At 44.2% G+C, this 17,162-nt stretch overlaps 1 protein-coding gene across 1 annotated transcript; it reads right to left on the reverse strand.

Annotated features, from left to right (window-relative positions):
* Positions 1–1,513: 1,513 nt before the first annotated feature.
* SNRPD3 (small nuclear ribonucleoprotein D3 polypeptide) lies at positions 1,514–16,729 on the reverse strand. Its single transcript, XM_053902140.1, has 4 exons — positions 16,597–16,729; positions 15,056–15,199; positions 3,592–3,784; positions 1,514–1,732 (listed from the first exon to the last, which is right to left on the reverse strand). Exons 2-4 carry the CDS (start codon positions 15,179–15,181, stop codon positions 1,671–1,673), a joined length of 381 nt encoding a protein of 126 aa, XP_053758115.1. The 5' UTR covers positions 15,182–15,199; positions 16,597–16,729; the 3' UTR covers positions 1,514–1,670.
* Between the last annotated feature and the right edge of the window lie 433 nt (positions 16,730–17,162).

Here is a 17,162-nt window from a genome sequence, read left to right on the forward strand (position 1 = left end):
AGAGTGGGAGAGAGCCAAAGCATAAGAGACTGTTAAAAAAACTGAGAACAAACTGAGGGTTGATGGGGGGTGGGAGGGAGGGCAGGGTGGGTGATGGGTATTGAGGAGGGCACCTTTTGGGATGAGCACTGGGTGTTGTATGGAAACCAATTTGACAGTAAATTTCATATATTAAAAAATAAAAAATAAAAAAAAATAAAACAAATGAACTCTAAACTCTGTTCACATTAAGTTCATTTGAAATGGCCCCCAGTCTAGGAGCCCCTCTGCTGAGGCAGCACAGCCTACAGGGCCACCAGCACACTTCATCCAAATGTGTCACAAGAGCTAGGGGTGCTGAAGCAAGAGGCACAGGGGCTGCTCTGGGGGACGGGTCTCTGAAACCTTATTTATGCACCTGCAGTATCTAACCGACAATCTGAATCTTGTTCCTTAGGAGTTCTTTTATTACAGGAACAACACAAGGTCTGTTACATCATGGTAGTGCCACAATTATAAGACAAGGCTTGTTAGAAAATCCCTACTTGAGGGGTGCCTGGGTGACTCGGTTAAGCAACCGACTCTTCATTTCAACTCACGTTGTGATCTCACGATTCATGGGATTGAGCCCCGCATCAGGCTCTGTGCTGACAGTGTGAAGCCTGCTTGGGATTCTCCCTCTCTGCTCCTCCCTCGCTCTCTCTCTCACAAACTTTAAAAAAAAATAAGAAAAAGGAAATCCTTACTTGATGCCTGGTCAACAGATGTGCTGGATTTTCTTCTTCCTCTTTTATTACTCAAACGATGTGTCCCATGAGCAATGTGCACTGCAAGGGCAATCAGTCCCTTTTCCTCTTAGTAGCTTTTGCTGAAGCTCATCCTATACTGAACCCCTGACAAGACCTCTTTTCAGCATTTGACTTCCAATTTCTGTGTTTTTGTCAGTTACTTGCTTTGCATACTTTGTCCTTTCTACCTCTGCTACATTAAAAACTATGGCTGTGCTAATGCATGCTAAGATGCTCTGATAAATGCATAAGAATCTGTCCCCGCAAATCACCACAAAACCGGTTATGAAGCCAGTGTAGTAGGCATCAATGTTGGCCACTAGGACTCCCCGAATTATCTTTTAAGATGAGATTACATTTGCCAAATGCTGAACCACTAGGGCTTCCAGCCTACAAAGATCAGAATGGTGGACTTTTTCTTTGCCCAGAACCACCCATGCTGTGTTGTTCAAGCTGAGCTGATGACATCTCCACAAAGGTTACCTGAACAAAGCACCGTACAAGTGCCTGTGTCTAAAGACCAACAAGACCGTCTGTGTGTTCTTGGAGTTTTTCCATGGGTTTAACCGGCAACTGGCCTGGAACAGCAGCTTAAACTCTTATCAATAACTATGTGATTTCAAAGTACTAGCATTCTCCCAGGACACCTTCCAGGGTGTCAAAATTTAACTTGCTGCCAAAGCAAACAGAACACAAACTCCAAAATGAACAGACAGTCCTTATTTTTTCAAAAACAAAACAAAACAAACAATCACCACCATATTTATTTAGTTTAACATTTCCTCTGCTCTAAAGAGAAAGATGTCAAAAGAAAACCTAGAACATATACATAAGCATACACCCCCCTGAACCCAGACAACCTAAGGGAAAAAATAACGACAAAGTTCAGTTCAACAGATAAATTTATCTTCGCTTCTGGAAGATGTTTCCACGCCCCATTCCACGTCCTCTTCCTCTTGCAGCCACTGAAAGGTAGGAAAGAAAGGAAAAGGCCAGGTCAGTGAAGTCAGTGAGTGCTCATGCCACAGAACAGCCAGAGCCCTTCCTTGGACACTGACACAGGAAAGGGCCTGGAAGGCCACCTAGTCCAACACCATGCCCACCACATGTCATTTCCCCATTGCCTGGGGACTGACGCCTGACATCAGAGCTGGAGGGTGCACCAAACTCCTGCCTTCCAATCCAGTCCTGCTCTCAACAAGAGGCCAGGAGTCAGTGTGTTGAAAGCTAAGGTGGTTTGGGAAGCAAGTGTGAGAACCAAAGAAAAGATGAATTCCCAGAGCTGGCCTAGGGTGAGGTAATAACACATGACAGATGAATTTAATTCACACTTAAAATTCTGAAACAAATGCTAAACATCTGTTAAATCTGGGTGGCAGGTTTTTTTTTTTTTGAGCTACCCTGAAATATAAAACGTTTCGTAATAGCAAAGCAAAACCACACCCCATAAGGACATAGACATAATAAGCTGCTGTTGTCTATGACCCCAAGAGTTCTAGGAGAGAACCAGTGGCTTTGAAGGACACGTGAAAATATTCTGATGGCTGCTAATCGGAGTCTCACCCCTCTTCCCACTTATAGAGCCTGGAGCCGACCTGAAGGGGGAAGGAAGTCACCCAAGAACCCAGCGACAAGCTGATGGGACTACAGCAAGGGATTGGCAGCACAGATGACCCAGGCAGAGGCCAATGGGCCTGGGTAAACTCACTGCCACGTGCCTTCTAGTGCACAACTACTGGGCTGAACTTTTGTTAGAGAAGGTGGTGTAGTTATACAGTGACAATGAGGGCAGGCCTCCCTGAGAAAGCAGAGAGAAAAGCAGTTCTAGTAAGAAAGCCAGTATTCCTGAAAACCATTCCTTCACCAGGACAAAGGTCCAGAGCTTCTGGTTCTACCTGCCCACAAATGCCACTTACCTAGGAAGGGCAAGGAGATTCTCTGATCAGCTTTTTTGAAGGACATTTTAAAGGATTACTCTTACATCTTTAAACTCAAAAGCTACCTCATATATAAAATATGCATAGCAACAAAAGCACTGATGGAGAATCCAGTGACTTTCCTGCACTATAAATCTTTCTACTGACATACATTTTCTAACGAATACACTTGCTTTCTAGATAATCATCATGGCAGAGCTTTTCATGGACCCAAACATAAAACCTCTGACTAGGCTGACCTAAAAGAAAGGCCAGACTAAGGAAGGTCACTGGGTCACTGGGGACATGCTGAAAGGAAGGATTTATTTTCAAATACAAGAATATTCGAAAACAGAAGTTCAGTCCCTTTAATGGGTAAAGATGGCTTAAAACTGCTTATTTCTTATATGAAAATGGATCCCTATCATCAGCATTTCCCCCCATGCATACTGGGTGTCAACAAACACCCCCAGCTTCTCTGGGAACTGTTGCCCCACTGCTTCAGAAGTCAGCTAATCCAAACTACAGTGCCCCTGCTCAGCAAACTAGGTAAGAGCAAGCTTCCCCCAAACTCTTTGGACAGAATTTCTGGAAACAAAGGGCCTCCCAGAAATTCATTATAGGAGACTTATCTACTCTCTCATTTAAGATAGGAGTCCCCTTCCTTTTTCTAAGGAGGCACTTTGGATTTTGAATAAGCCTTAAGAATGTGATCAGGTGAGGCAAGACAGAGAAGGTGAGATAAAGCCCCCAGATCTTCACAGGTGTGGGCCCCAAGCCTGCAGGGTGACAGATGTAGACATGGCTGAAGTTGAAGTCCACCCTATGCCCAGGCAATTAACAGGGCCCTTTCCTAAAAGATACATGACAAACACATATGTTAAAACCAGTGCATGAGGAGCACATACCTTGGGCCTTCAGAATAGCAGCTTTTCCCCGGCCAGCCCCTGAGCCTTGGTTTTTATTTTTCATGCTCTTTAACATAGGCGCATTTTTCAGCATGTCAGGCAAAATGAGAAAACGGATCTTGCTGCCACGGATGTACACCTGCTCCAGCTGTGCCACTCGGCCGTCTCTGTATGTAACTGTGATGTTGGACATCTGGAAGGGAATCAGTAAGGGCCAACAGCATGAGCAGAGAACAAGGACACACAAAGAGGGGGAGCCTTGGGTGGTGGGAGGGCAAGTCCAGAAACGCACAAACTAACATCATGAAATGAAGGAGCCAGGCAAAGCCAGGGAAATAGGAGGACCTACGACGTGTGCGAGGGACTGTGCAAAGAACTTCACATATATGATCCTCATAGCACCTCCAGGATAGGTATGAGTATTCCCAATTTTACAGATAAAAAAAACAAAAAAAAAAACCAAAAACACACATAAAACTAAAGCACTTGTCTAAAGTCCAACAGCCAGAATGAAAGGATCCAGACTCAAACCCAGTTGGCCTGACTCCAGAGCCCTAACTCTGCTATACTGCCTCCCCTGCCAGCATGTGAAGGGCTCTCAATGGTAAAAAAAAAACTATAATTTAAACAGCTCTGAACTGCCTGTCCAAACTGTGTCCTCTCTTACATCTGTCCGGCACACAGATTGCAAAGGGACCATGAAGGTCATGAGTGTGCACCAGAGGCAGCTCTTACCCTCCCAGACTGCATATTCAAGAAGGCAAAATAGAGCCTCTTTAGCTTCAGTGACTAGGAATGGAGAAGTATAGGTGGTGATGCCTGTATGAAGGGTCCAGAATAATGGGGAAGGTGTGAGGCAAGAGCCTGCACTGAGAGACACAACACTTGGGCACCAACCCATAGGACACGAGAACTGGAGCAGAGCAAGGGGACAGGGGACAGAGTCATCACCATAGAGACTATGGGGGTCACTTAAGTTTGTGGAAAGAGGGAGGGTGGACAGGGTTAAGGCAGCACATTGGAAAGATCAATATGCCAACATGCATAAGCTATGGGATGGAGAGACAGGGACCCTAGAGGGGAAACCACATGGCAGACTGGCTTGGCATAGAAGGGTGCCACAAACCTGCCAGTGCCAACCTTAACAGATACGATGTTTCCCACAAAAAGTAGCTTATTTTGAATCTTTTGGATCGAAGAGTATTATAATTTATTCAGTATAGGTCAAAGCCCACAGTGTAAAGAGAGATGCTGTCTCCCAGATTTCTGACTGGTTTGTTGCCACCTTTACATTCCTTTTCAAGTGCTAACTGGCCACCCAGCCTCTGCAAGAACATCCAGGGTGAAAAAAGAGTAACAACACTCTAGGGCCATCCTGCTAAATCTGTGCAGTGGAACAGTTTACAGAACTTCAACCCACTGCCCTTGTTCCATCCTCAGGGGTAACAGGTCTCAAGTTTCCCATAAATCTTCTGTTCCAGGCTCAACATCCCCAGTTTCTTAACAAATTACCACACAGGTTCTAAATCCTTGCCATCCTGTTCTTGCCTTGAAGAATACCATAACCTCTGATGTCACAAATGAACACCAGGGATGGTTAAACTACTTGAGAAACCTGGGTCTGACCCAGGCTCACAAATACCAGACACGCCCATGACTCTGGAGCAGACAGAATAGGACTGAGAACCTATATTTGAGAACTGGCCCTGCCGTTTGTTAGAAATGTTACTCTGGGTAAGTCTCCAGGTTCAGTTCACTCATCCACAAAGGGAGGAAAATACAACATAACAAACCCAACTTTTACGGAGCACTTATTAGTGTCCCAGGCAATTTCACATCATAACTCAAATAAATCACACAATTCTACAAGATGGATACCATCATCATCTCCACTAGAGAGATGAAGCAGCACAGCCACAGAGGCAGGTCTGTCCCCAGAGGCCACACCTTTACCCACTCTATTCTCCTGCCTAAGGTCACACTGCCCCTGTGTGGCCTGGACAGGACCTGAATTCAGGTCTATCTAACTCTAAACTCACACTCTTCAACGATACATCAGATCACCACTTACTTCCTCCAATAATTAAGGAACAAGTCAAATGAGACAAATATGTCTAAATGATGTCCCTATTACCTAGTATATATTAGAAACTCAGTAAATAATGAATCTAAATGACAGTTAAGACATCTATTTTGGAGGCTGTGCTATTGCTAAGCTACTTCTCCAGCACATCCCAGTACATCTCACCCATTCCTTTGTCAAAACCTCCCCAACCCACTTTGAAAATCCCCGACAGAGGGTGTTCTGTAAGACCAACAAGACAAACTGTCCTGGCTGAAGCAGGAAAGGGTCCAGCATCAACTGACTCCTATGACAACCCTAATAATGACCAGGTCGGCTACTGCTCTCATGCACCCCCTGCAGCAACCCACAAAGAAATGGCTGCACTGTTATAAAGCCCCACAGTCTCGCCCACCCACACAGCTTGTTAATAAGCCTGAGCTATGTTGGCATCACAAGCCAAAGGCAACAACTTGAGTGAACTAAGTTTCAGTGAAAGTCAGGCAGAAACACCTACCTTACTCAACTTTCCCAAACAGCCACATGAAACACAGGTAGCATAAACCAGGTCCCTAACTGAAATGACATCTTGGGAGAGAGATCTTAGTACAGTCAAAATTGTGGGAATTTCCTCACACATCCAGGTCCAAGAGGAAAGCAATGTTGGGGTGCCTTGGGGTCACTGATCACAATATCCATGTTGTGGGACACATAGCAAGCACTCAACAAGTGTCTGGTCCCCTCCCCTACCATTAATAGCAGAGCCTCCCTCTTTTGTTCTGATCCCTTCTACTCAACTTCCTGCCTGAAATCTGACACTCCTAGAGGCAACAGGCTCTAGCAGGTTTACTCTACACCTCATCTTCAGAAACTGTGGTTAAGACCAGTGATCTGGGGCTAAGAGGTACAGGTTTAGATCTGCTTCTTCCATGTTTGGTCACTCTGGGCATCTGGAAGCTTGTCCTCAGAGAAGTCCTGCGAAAGATCTATTGCACATAAAAACACTACCATAGCACCTGGTATAGAATAAATGAATGGAAGCTTCTGGTACTATTAAGCACACAGCCTTCTGGAGACAGGTCCCAGCTTGACAAGTTAAACTAAGACTTTTAAAATATTTAATAGTACCCAGATCTTGGTTTTTAAATTTTACTCCCAACCAAAAAGAAACCAAACCTACCTGAAGAACTGGCTGATTAAGACTTGGGATAGGGAAGTAAAAGATGAGCCTGTAACATACATCTTGTTCTGGAAGGTTAAGTACATGCTCTCCCAAAATGGCCAGGACACACTAAAAGGAGCCAGCTTCTGGACCAATTTGGGATAATTCAAGCAAAGCAATGACAGTAACAGATTATAATCCATTTAATGAAACAGAAACCCATAAACAGAAACTGATAATAAATGGATAAACGGGGGATAAGGAAAGGCTCTTCCATATGGTAGACCTAGTAAATAAAGAATGATGGAGTTAAAAACAAAAACCATTCTTTTGCAACCATCATAGTACAAAGATTCAAGCATCTTCATTCAAGAATCCTCACTGAATGCTAAATGGGGGGGGGGGGGTGGAGGTGCCAATGAGAAACCGAATACACACGGTATTTATTTAAAGAATCTCCCCCACAAAATTCTCATTAGTTGCAAAACGAAGAAAGAATATACAGTGGAGAGACCACAAGACACCTCACCCAAATGATCAAGGTTAACATCACCAATAAAGGGCAAACAGGTGTTTGGGCCTCCAAGTGACACCCTGAGAAGGAGAAATCACTTACACAGTAACAGCCAAAACAAACAAATAAAAAAAAAAAAACCCAAATGTAATCATGAGAAAACACCAGAGAAACTCCAATTAAAAGACATTCTAAAACAAGTAACTGGCCCTATTCTTCAAAAACATCAATGCTGTGAAAAGCAAAAGCAGAGGAACTGTCCCAGACAAAAGAAGCACAAAGCAAGCTGATAACTAAGCGCAGTATGTGATCCTGAACTGAACAGTACACAGAGGAAAATACTGTATGTACAGATTACATCTAGATAAATAGTTTTTCCTTCTAGTTAGACAACTAGGTATCTGAAGAAATTCCCAAACACACTGCATTCAGAAATTTCAAGAACTTCCTGATATTAACTCTAGGCAGTTGGCTAATGACAATCATGTGAGGGCTTCTTTCAGGTTATCATTTTTACACGAAGAACTCATGCACAGGCCATTATCCTACAGACCATTATGCCATAGTGTGGGGAGGGCGGGGGGGAGTTGAACAGTCCAGTCAGTGATAGGGTGGTCATGCCAAAGTCCCCAAAGCATTATTTCAGCTCCTGCAGTCTCTGAACTCTATCACCTTCTCTCACCAAGATTTCCAGGAATTATGTTACTTTAAGAACAGTGAAGAAGCTCCTGGGTGGCTCAGTTGGTTAAGCGACCAACTTTGGCTCAGGTCATAATCTTGCAGTCCGTGAATTCAAGCCCTGCATCGGGCTCTGTGCTGACAGCTGGAGTCTGGAGCCTGCTTCAGATTCTGTGTCTCCCTCTCTTTCTGCCCCTCCCCCACTCATGCTCTGTCTCTCTCTCTCTCTCTGTCAAAAATAAATAAACATTAAAAAAAAAAAGAACAGTGAAATTTTGGGTTTGACCGTTACCCTCCTATTTTTGGTTTTGGTCCTTTTATCAAGATATAATTTATATATAACATTGCCGAAGTTTAAGATACACAGTACACTGATTTGATAACATTTATATTGCAGTATGCCTGCTATGGTAGCATTAACTAACATTTCTATCATGTCACATAATTATCATTTCTTCTACAGATGAAAACTAGTAAGATCTAGTACCTTAGCAAATTTAATGTTTATGATACAGTTTTGCTGCCTATAATCACTATACTGTATATTAGAATGCCAGGATTTATTTATCTACTAACTGCATACCCTCTTATTTTTATTTAATATTATTTTTTAATTTATTTACTGAGAAAGAGTGAGCAGGGGAGGGGTAGAGAAGACAGGAAGGGGGAGAGCACAGAGCCTGATGAGGGGTTCAAACTCATGAACCATGAGATCATGATCTGAGCCGAAATCAAGAGTCTGATGTTAAACTGACTGAGCCACCAAGTGTCCCTACATTCTTCTTTTTAAATAATATTTACTGTGCTTCATGATCATACACTTAACTCATACTTGTCATTTTTTTAAATGAAAAGAAATTTTCTTAAAAATTTTAATCCCATACAGGGCTGGTTCAGTTTGAAGAGCATGTGACTCCTGATCTGGGGGTCATAAGTTCAAGCCCTTTGTTGGTAGAGATTACTAAAAAAAAATAAATAAGAACTTTAAATAAAATTTTGTGTTTAGAGAGCGAGCAAGCACAACCAAGTGAGGCGGGGAGGGGCAGAGGGAGAGAATCTGAAGCAGCCCAGTGCAGTATGGACGCGGGCCTCAATCTCACAACCCTAAGATCATGACCTGAGCCAAAATCAAGAGGTGCTTAACTGAGCCACCCAAACACTCCAAACACCAAAAAAAAATTTTTTTAACTTTCAAAAAAATTTTTACATTAGACAGAGAGAACGTACACATGTGCACACAAACTGGGAAGAGGGGAAGTGGGAGACAGAATCTTAAGCAGGCTCTGCTGGAGCCCAACATGGGACAGGGCTCCATTCCACGACCCTGAGATCATGACCTGAGCCGAAATTAAGAGTCAGATGCTCAACAGACTGAGCCGCTAAAAAAAATTTTTTTAATCACATTTAATTCCCACCAAAAGAGAACTACTCACTTTGGTTTTCCTCAAAAACTTAATGCATTTTTATGTATCACTTATAATCTGGCTTTTATATTCATAAAACTGGGAACACATTGTGGAGATTTGTTTTCCCCGCTTATGTCAACAGCATTTTCCCATGATGTTAAATATTCTTCTATGTTCTTTGACTGGATGCATAATATTCTTTGTAACGTCCCCTAATTTGTTTACCATAATTTATTTAACTCATTAGAGATGTCTGTTGCTGGGGAGTCTGGGTGGCTCAGGTGGTTAAGCGTTAACTTCAGCTCAGGTCATGATCTCATACTTCGTGGGTTCAAGCCCCACATGGGGCTCTGTGCTGACAGCTGAAAGCCTGGAACCTGCTTCCGATTCTGTGTCTCCCTCTCTCTCTGCCCCCCTCCCCAACTCGTGCTCTGTCTCTCTCTCAAAAATAAGTAACACATTAAAAAAAAAAAAAAAAAGGAAATTGTCTGTTTTCAGGTTTCCATCATCAAAAACAGCACTGCAATATAAACCCCTGTCCACCATTTTTGATTTCTAGAAGCAGAATTAAAGCACCAAAGGTGCTTATTGCTTCTATATTGACATATGTTAAACATTTAACATATCTATACTTCTACTGGCAAACTAGTAAGGAACCCTTGGTAGAATTATTCATTTTATTTTGCCATCTTTTAAGTTTAGAAATTCTTATTGTTCCCCAATTTGCGTGTCTGATAATAAGGCCATTATTTTTAGACGTCAAATGTCCACTTCACATATTTTCTTCTGTTAATTAGCCATTTTTTGACTTGGGTCATCCACTTTTAATTGGAAAATTAACATTTCTACTGTAAAAGCTATTTATATGTTTAAATATAAACTTCCATCATAAAAAAATTATGAGATGCACTAAATGTCTGAATACGGACTGTTGCCGAGCTGGGAGAACCTGTCTAGCATTCACTAAGACTCTACAAAAGAACCTCTAGGGACCCCTCACACTGGATACCTAACAAAATCCAGCCATAAAAGTTGCCCCCCAAAGGTTACATAAATATAGATAGTCTATAAAATCAAAATGATGTGCTTATTTCAACTCATAATTCCTCACCTTAAACTCATTTTTTGTTTTTAGTATTTTACCAAGTATCTAACTAGAAAGGTTATTTCTTAAGAAATATATATTTTTTTACTTTGAAGAAAAATCCCCTTGTTCCCTCCTTAACATTTAATAAAGACAGGATGCTTCAAAACCACGGTTAAGTACACATAACCAAAAACAGAAACTTTCCCATTTGGGGGCCTCTGGCATTAAATCACCAGGCTGAGCAAGAGACAGGATCAGGTCCCATCTCTGCTACAAACAAAAATCAGCTCAAGACTACATGGAGAGCCACAGAGGCCTTTCTCACCCCATACACACAGGGCCAATAGAAGATGCTCGCAGCAGCACGTGCAGGGCTCTGTCACCCATAATGATGCCACATTCTACAGCACTTGCTAGACGATCATGCCTGCCCTGCAGCTGTGGGGTACAGAAGAGAAAGACAAGGCTCCCAGCCTTTCCAGCCAAACCTCAGATGCCAAGAAGCATCTACACCCTCTGACCCTATGAGCACCATCTCAGGGAGCGCATCATAGGATTAACGCTTGCATACGTTACATTTTCAATGTCAAATAAGGACTGTGGTAACAGGCTACATTAAAAATACCCAAGGAACCCAAAAAGAAGGTGTATTTTATTTTGTTTTTTTTTTTTTAATTTGTTTTAAATGCTTATTTATTTTTGAGAGAGAGAGAGACAGAGTGAGTGGAGGAGAGCAGAGAGAGAGGGAGACACAGAATCCAAAGCAGGCTCCAGGCTCCGAATCGTCAGTACAGAGCCCGACGTGGGGCTCGAACTCACGAGCCGTGAGATCATGACCTGAGCTGAAGTCGGACACTCAACTGACTGAGCCACCCAGGCGCCCCATTTTATTTTGTTTTTTAATGTTTATTTATTTTGAGAGAGAGAGACAGAGGGGGGAGGAGAGGGAGAGAGGGAGAGAGGGAGAGAGGGAGAGAGGGAGAGAGGGAGAGAGGGAGAGAGGGAGAGAGGGAGAGAGGGAGAGAATCCCAAGCAGGCTCCGTGCTATCAGCACAGAGCCCAATACAGGGCTCTATCTCATGAACTGTAAGATCATGGCCTGAGCCGAAATCAAGAGTCAGATGCCTAACTGACTAAGCCACCCAGGCGCCCCAAGGTGTATTTTGTCTGGAGACGTTGTTGACAACATTATATATAAAACCATATCTCTTTCATTAAGGCCCAGGGGGAAAATGTCTCCCACATCCAAGCGCCAGGGAAAACCGCACAACTGGTATTTTATCTTAAGGACACCATGCATTTCAGAACTGCTGATTTCCCTCTGTCAGGACTCTTAAGTAGCTTAGAACAGAATGTACCTTTATTAAATGTACAGGGATTCACGTTTACATTTCTGGGTACTAACAGCCTGGCTGGCTTCATTTTACAGTCTACCCCAAGTTACCTGTACCTTGACCTATGTGTCCATTTTTACCTTACCATATAGTTTTTTTGTGAACCACCTCTAATTTTTTTTGAAAGCAGAGTAAAAAATACATACTAGAAACCCAAGACACATCCCTAGGGGGAAAAAAGTCCATGCCAATTGTGGTTGTGGGGAGATTCTCTCATTTGGTTTCCAAATCTTTGTAGTGTGTGACTCACCACACTTTTACAATAAAAAATGCTATTAAAACCCAACATCAAATGGCAAACACTAAACTCCAGTTGCCCTCTAGCAAAGGGTAGCAAGTGCTAAGGGGATGCTCTCACCCTCAAAGGGCAGACTAACTGGGGCCAGGAAGGAAGGAAAGCAGCGAGTACTGCAGGAGCCACTGGCTTATACATCCCGGGAATGTGTGAATGAACTGTGCTATGTTTACTATGGTATATTTAGCTATGCCACAGCCTACTGGTTTTATTCAGTGAGCCAGGCTTAGGTAAACTCAGTGAAGCCTCGGCATCTGGGCACGGGTGGTGTTATGGGCTGAATCCTAGCCACCCCCGATTCATATGTTGAAGTCTTAACACCCCAGGATCTTAGAATGTGACCATATTTAGAGACTGGATCCTTACAGAGGTAAGTGGGCCCTAATTCAATGTGACTTGTGTCCTCATAAGATGCAACACAGGAAACAGACACAAAAGGAAAACCACGTGAAGATACAGGAAGAAGAGAAGCATCTATAAGCCAAGGAGAGAGAGGCCTGGAACAGAGCCTTCCTTCATGGCCCTCAGAAGAACCAACCATGTGACATCATGGTCTCTAACTTCTAGCTTCCAGAACCCTGAGGGAATAAATGTGCTGGTTTAAGCCACCCAGTGTGAAACTTTGTTATGACAGCCCTAGCAGATTAACATAGGTGGGAAGCAAGTGGCTGGCTCCCACCATTTGACATGCATTCACTCATTTATTCAGCACTATAATGCTGAGGCTGAGGTGCTATTTTTATCCCTGATTTCGAAAGGAGGGAACAGAGGGTGAGAGGTGCAAAGCTCGCCCCAAGTCACACAGGATAGCAAGCTGCAACCTGATTTGAGATCTATCACCTGGCTCTATGTTTTATATCACACTGTCCACATGTGAGAGATCGCCAAGGTGATCTGGTCAGACATCCTCATGTTACAAATGGGAAGTCTGAGGCCCTGGAAGCTCAGGAGTTGTCCAAATAAGCAGCTGGATAAACACATTAAGATTCCCTACCCCCAGTCTTGCATTCTAACTCACCAAAATAAAGTATCTTAAAATGGATGGGGATGGCTTAAACCAGAGGACTGGATCTATGACAGGGGTATCTCACAAAGACAAGGTAGGCAAGGCCCCACAGGACCTTGAGAGAGTCGACATCATCTACCCATATGGCATCAACACTGAAGAGAGAGGGGCGCCTGGGTGGCTCAGGTGGTTAAGTTAAGCATCCAACTCTTGATTTTGGCTCAGGTCATGATCTCATTGTCCATAAAACTGAACCTTGCATGGGCATGACAGCACAGAGCCTGCTTGGGATTCTCTCTCTGCCCCTCTCCTCCACCACTCTCTCCCTCAAAAAATAAACATTAAAACAAACAAAAACACTGAATAGAGAAACCTGCAATCACTAGGTGTCTATCTCCCTGAATACCAGGGAAATGGCCCCACTTGCTGGTCAAGGTGGCAGGAAGATGATGCTCAAAGCTACGATGAGATCACAAATAAATGAATGAACCCTGTGAAGCAATGATAGTTAGTACACCTGATCTGCAGTGTGACCTTGGGTAAGTCACTTTCTCTTTCCGACCTTCAGTTTTCTCACATCAAAAACATTAACAGGAACCATACGTGGATATGTATAATGTGCATGGCAAAGAACTAGCTGCTGCACACACACAACTCATTTGATTTCTAGAATGGCCCCAGGGTGTGTTATCCCTGTGGCAGTCTTCAGAATGCACTGCTCAGATCTCCCCTCAAGGGTTGTCAGGCTATGAGGCACGGAGGGAGCTGAAAGCCTCCAGCTTCCACCTGTAGGATCAATCACAGCTTTCGCCCTGAAGTCAGTCTCCCCAGACTGCCAGCCAATGACTGGTCACGGTGGGCATCCTAGAGCCAGGCCGTTTCTGCCCCATGCTAGAATTCTTAGGCTTAGACTTCTTCTAATGAGCAAACTTTGTTGGCTGAGACTTCTTCAGAGATATGCTACCATCTAAGGCTCTTCCCACTCAATCCTATCTTTTCCCTCTCCCTTTCCCCAGCACCAGACCAGTATAGATTGAAAGCTCTCCTGCCTACTCCTACTCCCTCTCCTTTATCCTTCATTGTCATTTCCCCCAATAAATCTCTCACACAACTAATTCTGTCTTGGTATCTATGTCCCATTTCACAGATGAGGAAACTGAGGCAATTAGCATGATTAAAGTCAGATAATTAGGATCCAACCCTACACCTCTGATTCCAAAACCAAAGTTCTGAACTGATGGTTTAAAGAATGAAGGAGAAAAGTGTGCTGATATACCTTGCAAAAGTAATGCTATATAAATTCATGTGATTATTAGCAAAATGCAAAGCGGTGCCACGGGAAGGGCACAGTATCAGGAAGCTGCTCCAACATTTATTAGCGGAAGGACATTCAATAGATGAGTCTTTTAATCTTATCCTATTTTATGGATGACAAAACTATCACTGAACCTGCTTACCTCACAAGATAGTTGCTATAATCAAATGAGACTCCTCCTCCAAGAAAGAGTGGAAGCTTCTGCTAACTGCAAAGCATTATGCAAGCATGTAGGGGCAAAAGGAAAATGGCCCTGAATCTGATGAATTCTACCAAAGGGAGTAGTGCCACTTCTCTTAAACAAGTCCTCAAGACATGGGAAATGATTATAGGATGGAGAAAACAAAGGGCAAAGTTAAATATTGCAAATGGCTCTTATTTATGCTCACATCACCACACCTAGAACAGTGCCTGGCACACACCAGGCACTCCGTAAACAACTGTTCAACAAGAAGGACTTCAAAAAGACCTCCAACCACTATCTTTCTGTGCTCCAATAGAGAGGCCCAAGCTTCCCCCATAACCTCATGTGGAAAGCAGGATACCTGGCAGTTCATGTTGTCCTCCGCCTCAATGAGCTTCCCACGATACACCTCGCCGGTGTTTGTCTCACATGTCACGATGTGACCCTCAGCCTCGTGTAGGACTTTAATCGGCACACCAATAGACATCTTGGCAGGAAAAGAGTTCTACAGTGAGAGAGACACCAGTTAGTTCATCTTTCAGAGCCTGAGAAGTCATGTGGCACATATCATGCCTCCCTTAAGGCCTGACACTCCATCAAACTTAGTAAGAATGCCAAAGCTGCCATTTTGTACAGAAAAAATGCTTAACTCCTAGCTTGAAGAACTTATGTGGGATGGGGAAGGATGGGGGGCTGGAGAGAGGGAAGGCTAATGGGATGAGAAGAAAGTACCTTCCATCTCCCTCCATGCTACCATATGCCCCTTTATCTTCATCAGATAATCAGTAACCAATACTGTGTGCGTACACAGTACATCAGGGAGCTGAGATGTAAATGCCATACAATGTTTTTGGCAACCCAGAGATGTGGATGACACCACTTTGAGAACCCATGATGTAGACCTAGCCAATACAGTAGCCACGGTCCACATGTAGCTATTTAAACTTAAAGTGAAATAAAATGAAAACGAAACATTTACTCCCTCAGTCACATTAGCCACATTTCAAGTGGTCAATGGTCACATGTGGCTAGTGCTTACAGTACTGGGCAGTGCAGTAAAGACAAAAGGACCCAGGCAAATCTAGAAGGGGCTGTGCATTTAATTCAACCCATTAAGTACCCTTTGACCCCCACTTACTTCATCAAGGTTCAAAGCAAAAGTGTTCACAAAGAGACAACGAGCCACAGGCAGGAAATGCTTGGAGGAGAAACATAATCAGGGCAATCACCTGACTTGATACAACTCAGAGACAAGCAGTAGTTTTCGTATTCCCAGATGAGCAAGTACTGAAGGTTAAAACACATCACGTGTGTTCAAGAGAGGAAAGGGAACATGAGGGTAGGAAAGACAGTCACCCTTGGTGAGGAGCCTCAGGAGTCTGATTTTATGCTGAAACAGAGGGGAACTACTGCAGGATTATAGGTAAGGAATGACCCAATATAGAGGCAGAAGCACTTATAAAATGGATCAAACACAGCTTATTTTTTTCAAACACAGTTTAGGAGCAAGGAAACTTGATAAAACTTCTGTAACAATATGGAAAATATTGAGAGGATAAGTGCCTGAAAAGGGGATGGAGGCAGAGATGCAAACAACTTTGAAAAATATTACCCAGATGGGACTTGGGCGAAGGAAGTCTGCCAGAAATGATTTCAACACTACTGCTTGTATGTTCGGGAAAAAACATGGCCTGGAGAAGTACAGAACGCGAAGGGCATGTACTTTGGGGAAAAGCGAACGAACTTCCAGGCGCTAGCGAGGCAGCGCTGATGTTTGAGTGACCCGGGCTTCCCGCTCTTCTCTCTACCCGAGCCTCCCAGAGCTCCTCGGCGGCGCGTGCTTCTCCAGCCCCAGAACCCTCACAAGTGCTTCGGTCTACCCTCGCCTGCCCCAAGCCTCACCTCACCGGCTCCGGCCTACTCTTCCTTTCCCGTGCGGCAGCAACTCGAGCAACTGCGAAGGTGTGAGCCAAGGAATGGCGGGTCCCGCGCTCCCAGAATACCACGCGTTCCCAAAATGCTGCGCGCAGAGCCCGCCCCCTTCCTTTTCGTAGTGGTGAGCGCGGTCCTGCCTCTGCTTCCTCCTCACCCTACCGGCCGGGAAACGTGGACTCTGGTACCATAGTTCCGGCCCCGGAAGAGAGGGCTGGTGACGGCGCCCAGGTGTCGCCGGAAACACTGATCCTGGGGCGGCAAGGGGGGGTGGGGAACTCGCGTTTCCATACACCTCACACCAGGGACAGGATGGACTGTGAGACGGGGATCTGGGACCTGGGCTCTCGGATCGGGGGCAACAGGTGGAGGGGCCGAGGGCCAGGACCTCCCCTCACAATTTAACCTTTGGAACCGGCACTGCCAGGTAAGGGGAGCCCTCAGTAAGGCGAGGTATCTCACCGTACGAGTAGAGAAACAGGTATAGAGAGTAGAGCTGGGGCCGACCCAGAGCCGGCCCTCAGCGAGTCGAAGTA

Source organism: Panthera pardus, unplaced genomic scaffold (assembly GCF_024362965.1).
Source record: "Panthera pardus isolate Hobbes unplaced genomic scaffold, ASM2436296v1 HiC_scaffold_15, whole genome shotgun sequence".
In the NCBI taxonomy this organism is placed as follows: domain Eukaryota; kingdom Metazoa; phylum Chordata; class Mammalia; order Carnivora; family Felidae; genus Panthera; species Panthera pardus.

Bases quoted from the DNA above. Each gene is read 5' to 3' on its own strand.
- SNRPD3 (XM_053902140.1), bottom strand. From the start codon at position 15,181: ATGTCTATTGGTGTGCCGATTAAAGTCCTACACGAGGCTGAGGGTCAC. The intron at 3,785-15,055 runs GTATCCTGCTTT...ATTCCCTTCCAG, and splicing joins AGGACAACATGAACTGCCAG to ATGTCCAACATCACAGTTAC. The intron at 1,733-3,591 runs GTATGTGCTCCT...CCTACCTTTCAG, and splicing joins TGCTATTCTGAAGGCCCAAG to TGGCTGCAAGAGGAAGAGGA.